The sequence below is a fragment of the Labeo rohita genome, chromosome 14, assembly GCF_022985175.1.
Source record: "Labeo rohita strain BAU-BD-2019 chromosome 14, IGBB_LRoh.1.0, whole genome shotgun sequence".
NCBI lineage: Eukaryota > Metazoa > Chordata > Actinopteri > Cypriniformes > Cyprinidae > Labeo > Labeo rohita.
The window spans coordinates 27,061,619-27,069,132 of NC_066882.1; the positions used below are offsets into that span (position 1 = coordinate 27,061,619).

The following is a 7,514-nucleotide window of genomic DNA, read 5'->3' on the forward strand; positions in this document are numbered from 1 at the left end:
AAATGACGACCACTATGTTCATTATTACATCCAGCAACACAACACCTCAATCGCTTAATCAGAGATATTCTTGTCTAACTTACATCCCTGCTCCGGCATCGAAACAATGGAGGTCGGACTGTTACAGCTGATCTGAGGTAAGACGCTCATGTCAATCAACTATCGTGGGAGCGGCCTCTGTGGGTGTGACGCCACAACGACAGGCATCTGAGAACGGCTCGATTTGAAAAGGGGGATATTATTTTTACAGATTAAAACCACTGCATGGATTTTTATCATTATAGGGTAGATTTGTACATACACCGCCAACATACATTAATGTTCAAACAACATGAAAAAAGTGAAGTTTGCATCCGATGACCCCTTTAAGGGACATTATGAAATCATTTACTTACCGTTTGTGATGCAGCTGCAGTCAGATCTAGTACCACTTCATCTTTCAACAAATGTTTCTTTGTGAACTCTCCATCACACTGTGCCTAGTTTACAAAACAACATGTTATCCACTTGTTCATTATGCTGGGATCCTTCTGATATCTGTACAAAGATAGTGGCAGTGATTGTATACTCTATTTGCTTTTGATGCAGCGCAACACTCGCATTTATCTTAAAAAAAGTGTCAGTTCTTAGCAGCTGAACGCCCGTGGATGGGGCCTGTGTTGTGTTGTTCTGGAGGTGGTGTTTTTGGTGTTTAGGTGGTGTCCCATAGGATCCAAAATGAGCTGTTTTCTGAGGGTTCTTATACAAATGTTTTTTTTTTTTATGATGATGAGGACATTTAAGTTATGAAATCTGCACAATGTATTAAGCATACAAGCTCTTCTGTATCAAAACATCAAAGAAAATGTGGTTTCTCATATCATCACCCCTTTAAACAGCTCCTTCGTGCTTTTGTACAGATATCAGAAGGATCCCAGTGTAATTAACAAACGGATAGTTAATTTTAAAGGTTAATAAAAAGGCATAGTGTCATGGGGAGTCCACAAAGAAACATTTGTTGAAAGATGAAGCGATACTAGATCTGACTGCAGCTGCATCACAAACTGTAAGTAAATGGTTTCATAATGCCTTATGTGGAAAATATGGAAACCCATTTCCGCCACTGAATAAAGAATAAAAAGGTAATTGCGACTTTTTTGTATCTTGCAATTCTGACTTTTTTCTCAGAATTATGAGATACAAACTCGCAACTGCGAGTTATAAAGTCCAGTTCTGAGGAGAGAAAAAGACTGATATGTTCACAGAATGCCGAGTTTATATCACGCAATTCTAACTTTATTCCTCAGAATTTGCATCATGGATTTCTGAGGAAAAAAAATAGTGAGATAAGTCGCAATACCATTTTTTAAAATTATTTTTTATTCATAGAAAATGACTGTTTTTTTATCATGTTGTCAGAACACTCACAATAGTAGATACTCTTATAGTAGATATAAGAGTAATAATAGATAATAGTAAATAAGAGTTGATACTCTTTACAATGCAATGACATTAGCCAATCATAACATTGATGTTAGCTAATTACTAAGCTCTAAAAGACCCACCTCTTAAAACAGGTCATTTTAGATCGAGAATGATGATTTAAATTAATTTAAATTAATTTTTCTACATATTTATTTAGTGCAAAAAATCTTTATTAACATTATAAGTAGACCTCAAAGAACATATTAAAATCATTTTAAAAATCAGTGAGCATTTGAGTTCATTGCGCGCTGCTGCCGCTAGATGACGCGATTGTCCTGCGTCATTACTGCGTCACGTGGTAGGGGCGGAAGCGTTTATGTGAGCCATGCTGAATCCCGCGCGGGCGCAGCCATTTGCTCTCTTCCTCGATCACTTCAACACCGGTGAGTGCGGAACGACACAGCTCATCTCGTCGCAAACTCGTTTCAGAGCGTCGTTTTATTTTCCAACGAAGACAAAACACACCCGAAAGACTTTGTATATTGCTGAAGTTGTCGTAAGTCGATCCGATTGTGTTTATTCGCCGCTGATGTGGAGTTATAAGTGTTTCATCATGGCTCATCTCTGTCGTAGCTCCATCGTGAGTTGCTGGCAGCGCGCGATGCTGGCGGGCTGCTGGAGCCGCGGGAACAACACTCGCTTTGTTCCCCTCCCCGCGAATTTCTCTTCTTTCCGTCCGTTTTCGCACGTTTAAATGCGCTTGGTATTGATTTCCGCATTGATGGGCCTGTTTGAGGCCTTCAGGCTGCTGCTACGACTGGCTTTCGCTCTGTTGCTGTGAAGTTGAGGCTCCAGAAGCGGCGGCCTCGTGTGTTGGCGCGCATCCTTTTATTTAGACGCAGTAGTTGTTCGTTTATATACGCAGTCGTTTGTTTTGAGTTTTCTAGGCTGTTTGACTTATAATATAAGTGAGAAAGTAGTGTTTGTCAGGAGTTTTGTGTCATTATGGTCGTTATTTGCGATTGGTGCGGCCTTTTGTGTGATGTGACTAACCGTCCCGCCATCTCTCCCGCAGAGTGACTGCAGCACAAAGACCAACACACACATACAGCAATGGCAGAGAACGAGCCACAAGTTCAGTTTAAGGTAACGTACTTTAACTTTTTAAAGTGACGGAAGACTCAAATAATGGATGAAAGAGCCTGATTAAATGATGTTGGCCAAATGAATTGCTAAACTGTTTGGAAGTGAATTAGCATAACGTTATCGTTCTTGATAGCCAACGCTAAGATAAGCGACTGAGAACCGACTTATAAGGAGAATATGTGTTTACCTTGTAATCGGTTAAGCCATATAATTTCAGTTCCATCATATCATTGACCACATGTGTTTTATTTGTTAGTCCGGTGAAATAAATTACGTAATTCCTCTAATCCCATCAGCGTAGCTGAAATTTAAGTCTGCCAAATACGTAGAAATGAAATAACCAATAAATGCTTTGAAACCAAATGTTTTCTAATTAAAATTAATCTGGTGCTCATTCAAAATGGGTCAATTGGTTTCCACAAATGTTGACACTGTGACATAGTTACTTGTAATTTGAAGATTGTATCTGCAGCAAAGTATGAATAATTCACAGCCTCAACCCAAGTGTTATCCTTTAACATACATTACCAGTCATAGTTTATGAAGATTTTAATCTGCTCACCAAGCCTGCGTTTATTAATATCGGTACAATTAAAAAATTTTACTACTTAAAATAACTGCTTACTATATGGATATATTTTAAAATGTGTTTGTGTGATCAAAGCTAAATTTTCGTCTTTAATCCAGTCTTTAGTGTCACATGATCCTTCAGAAATCATTCTCATATGGTGATTTGCTGTTCAAGAAACATTTTTATCGATATTTAAAACACTTTGGTACATTTTCAGCATTCTTTGAATAGAAAGAGCCAAAGATCAGTATTTATCTGAAATAAAATGTTTGTGACATTATACACTATATACTTCTTTTCGGGGCAAGAAATGATAAATTAAAACTTTTATTCAACAAGGATGCTTTAAATTAGTCAGAAGTGGTGATAAAGGCATTTATAATGTTACAAAAGATTTTTATTTCAGATAAATGCTGTTCTTCTGAACTTTTTATTCACCAAAGGAACCTGAGAAAATTCTACTCAGCTGTTTTCAATGTTTTTTTTTGAGCAGCAAATCAGAATATTATAATGATTTCTGAATGATCATGTGACTGCAGTAATGATGCTCAAAATTCAGCTTTGAAATTACAGGTATAAATTTTAAAGTGTGTGTTATATATATTTCTATATACTCTCTCTCTCTCTCTCTCTCTCTATATATATATATATATATATATATATATATATATATATATATATATATATATATATATATATATATATATATATATATATATATATATAATTCATATTCAAACAGAAATCTCATTTTAAACTAAAAATGTAAAAATTAAAAAAAGAGAAATTCTCTCCTCTCTGTACTTTGGATCAAGTAAATGCAGGCTTTGTTGAGCAGAAGAGAGATTTCAAAAACATTAGAAATCTTACTGTTCAAAAACATCTGACTAGTAGTGTTACAGCCAAATATTGTTTCAGTGGTTCTGCTCAGTTATCTGGCAATATCATCTAATCACACCTCTAAGACAGTGTTATGTTTATGACAGTTATATTATAATTGTCATCTGACTGTCCACACCAGCCATTTAATAACATTTACAAGAAATCAAGACTGTAAATATTAATTTGTCATTCAACTTTGCACATCAACCCTTTTGTCCTTTTATATTTGCAATCAAATTCTGCTCATGAATGACAGATTTGGTTATATGAGTTAGTCACTTTATAATAGCTTGCTGTTTTTTTTATAATTCTTCATGGTGTAGGAGTTTATTTTTTGGAAGCACCAGTGTTATGTAGTTTTTCAGTTATTCTCACTAAATGACTATTGGTTATTAAAGCCTTAAATTGTTTGAAATATGAATGCTATGGCTTTATATGACACGTTAGCTACTGTATTACCAATTCTCATGCAAACTGTCTTTCCCATTTCCAGCTGGTTCTGGTAGGAGATGGAGGTACGGGGAAAACCACCTTCGTGAAGAGACATTTGACTGGGGAGTTTGAAAAGAAATATGTTGGTAAGTCTCTTGCTTGTAATAAAAGGCTCATTCACATTGCATCTCAATGCAAGAGGAATGTGTGGCTTTGGTGTGACGGGCGGCTCTTAAATTCTCTGTGTCCTCTTAGCCACACTTGGAGTTGAGGTACATCCCCTGGTCTTCCACACCAACAGAGGAGCCATCAAATATAACGTATGGGACACAGCCGGACAAGAGAAGTTCGGAGGCCTGAGAGATGGATATTACATCCAGGGTATGCAGCAATTTTATCAAATATATTGTCTATGCACTCTTACTGTCAAGCAGTGGTTTAACATTTGTGTCTTTCTCTCTTTGTAGCTCAGTGTGCAATCATCATGTTTGATGTAACTTCTCGAGTGACCTATAAAAACGTGCCCAACTGGCATCGCGACTTGGTGCGTGTGTGCGAGAACATTCCCATAGTGCTGTGCGGTAACAAAGTGGACATCAAGGACAGGAAGGTCAAAGCAAAGAGCATCGTGTTCCATCGTAAGAAGAATCTACAGGTATGGAGCACCTCTTAAACTCAAACTCAGTGTAAAATTCACCTATTTGTATTCTAAATGCTTGCTATAAAGCAAAAAGCAAAAGCAAATATTCAAACATATTTTGAGCTTGTGATGTTTGATCAACTGGATCTTCCGGTAAATCGTCAAACTTCTCTCAGCATTCGTCAGCCTCAATTTTTATCCAGCCAGCAACCAATGGTTTTTCCAGTTTTGTTTTTTAGGTTTAATTCCCCACCCTATCTCTTTTTTTTTTTTTTTTTTTCTTTTTTTTTCATTTTTGGTAATCCATTAAATTTGGATGTGTCATATGGAAATAACCTGTCACTGCTTCCATTTCAGTGGATTAGGTCTGCATGTTATTTACTATAAATGTGAAGCTCGACTGACGTATCCCCCCCTTTCTCTCTTTCTCAGTACTATGACATCTCTGCCAAGAGTAATTATAACTTTGAGAAGCCCTTCCTGTGGCTCGCACGGAAGCTGATTGGCGATCCTAATCTGGAGTTTGTTGAGATGCCTGCCCTTGCACCACCTGAAATTGCTATGGATCCATCACTTGCTGCACAGTATGAGCACGACTTGAAAGTAAGTGCATCGTTTTGCATCTACTGTTTTCAAAAGTGTTTCCGTTTCATCCGTGCTAATCCGTACTTGTCATTTCTCTTCTAGGTGGCATCAGAAACAGCCCTCCCAGATGAAGACGACGACCTTTAACCTGTTAGCCTCTGACCTCCTTATGGCAATGTCACTGGGATTTCCTGGTGATGGTTCCTCCCCCAGCCCCTTTTACTGTAAACTCCCCTCAGCGCAGAATATTTTTATTTTTCAACTTTTGGTTTGTTTTGTGTTTTGAATTTGAGTAAAATTGTGTGGTTCATTTCATTGTAGACATGCTAACTGTTGCCACCAGACATACACATGCAGACATGCCTACACGTCGACACACTCACTCACTCAAAGGTGTGAGAGCAGGTTGAGTGTCCCAGTGCTTACTTCTCTATGTAAGACTCTAAGCACTTAGAGGAATTCTTGGAATAAAAACATTCTCAATATAATAATCCTCGCTTGGTCTGTTTTTATGAACTTTTTTTTTTTTTTTTAATTGGGGTGGGCTACTTGTGAAACGGGACTGATGGTTTCCTTTTCATTCGATTGTTTACGTGTGATGCGGTCAGGAAGTTTCTTTTGGATTTGCTTGGACAAGGAAGCAAAGTCATGCTCCGGTCTAAAATGCGAAGTTGCTAGTCATTGTTTAAATACTGTGGTTACTTTTGGGAATGCAAATTCCTGTCAAGTCTAACAGCAATCCATGGTGTTGATGAGAATAGAACATGTATCTAGTTTAAAGTATATAAATATATGAATTTGCGTGAGGTGTCCTGTGTAATCTGATAGTGTTCACTTAAAGGCAGAATCTTAATGTGTATTGAAGAGTCAAGCCTTTTATTTATATATTTATTAGATGCTACTGTGAAGTAATTATGGGATCTCCTAATGTTTCTTTTTATTTTGGATTAGTTACTAGTGTAACTATGTAAATGAAAACTATGCCAGTTTAACATGAAATGAGCACTAGGTATTGGTATATGTTAGTTTTTTTAAAAGTCTGTTTTAATAGTATGCTAATTTCAGTGAAAAGAGGTGCTGGAAATTACAAAAATGCTAAATATTAAATAAAGCACCACAATCAGACAAAGGGATTTTAAAAAAAAGCTACGAATATTTTTGTAAAATTAATACATTTATTTAAATTAGGGCTGTCATATCAATTAATCTCATCCAAAATGTTTTGCTTACATAATGTGTGTTCTGTGTATATTTATATGTATATGTAAATACACAAGTATATATTTAAGAAATACATACATGCATATATTCATTCATATTTAAATAGGGTTAAATTTATATATTTATATTTAAATATACTACCAGTCAAAAGTTTTTAAATAGTACGATTTTTAATGTTTTTTTAAAGCCGTCCTTTCTGCCCACTAAGCCTGCATTTATTTGATCCAAAATACAGTAAAAGCAGTAATATTGTGAAATATTTTTATTACTTGAAATAAGTGCTTTCTATTTTAATATATTTTAAATTGTCATTTATTCCTGTAATCAAAGCTATGTATTCAGCATCATCACTCAAGTCTTCAGTGATCCTTCAGAAATCATTCTAATATGCTGATTTGCTGCTCAAGAAACTTTTGTTATTATTATTATCAATCATTATACACTATACCATTCAAAACCTTGGGAAGAAATCATAGAAATTAATACTTAAATTGATCAAAAGTGATGATTAAGACATTTACAATGTTACAAAAGATTTATATTTCAGATAAATTTTGTTCTTCTGAACTTTCTATTCATTAAAGAAACCTGAAAAAGTTTTACTCATCTGTTTTCAACATAATAATAAAAATG

The 7,514-nt window shown here is 35.7% G+C and overlaps 1 protein-coding gene across 2 annotated transcripts; it reads left to right on the forward strand.

The window, feature by feature from the left end:
• The first annotated feature begins 1,722 nt into the window (after window positions 1-1,722).
• ran (RAN, member RAS oncogene family) lies at window positions 1,723-6,151 on the forward strand. 2 transcript variants are annotated; one of them, XM_051128115.1, is made up of 7 exons: window positions 1,723-1,847; window positions 2,480-2,550; window positions 4,497-4,581; window positions 4,691-4,816; window positions 4,903-5,090; window positions 5,508-5,678; window positions 5,763-6,151. In XM_051128115.1, exons 2-7 carry the CDS (start codon window positions 2,518-2,520, stop codon window positions 5,805-5,807), a joined length of 648 nt encoding a protein of 215 aa, XP_050984072.1. In that variant the 5' UTR covers window positions 1,723-1,847; window positions 2,480-2,517; the 3' UTR covers window positions 5,808-6,151. The 2 variants fall into 2 exon arrangements, with proteins under 2 accessions (XP_050984072.1, XP_050984073.1); XM_051128116.1 differs by having other exon boundaries at window positions 1,837-1,960.
• Window positions 6,152-7,514: the final 1,363 nt, after the last annotated feature.

What these genes read in the sequence shown, in the direction of transcription:
- ran (XM_051128115.1), top strand. Translation starts at nt 2,518, where the DNA reads ATGGCAGAGAACGAGCCACAAGTTCAGTTTAAG. An exon ending in AGCCACAAGTTCAGTTTAAG is followed by an intron (nt 2,551 to 4,496) that starts GTAACGTACTTT and finishes TCCCATTTCCAG; the next exon opens with CTGGTTCTGGTAGGAGATGG. An exon ending in ATCGTAAGAAGAATCTACAG is followed by an intron (nt 5,091 to 5,507) that starts GTATGGAGCACC and finishes TCTCTTTCTCAG; the next exon opens with TACTATGACATCTCTGCCAA.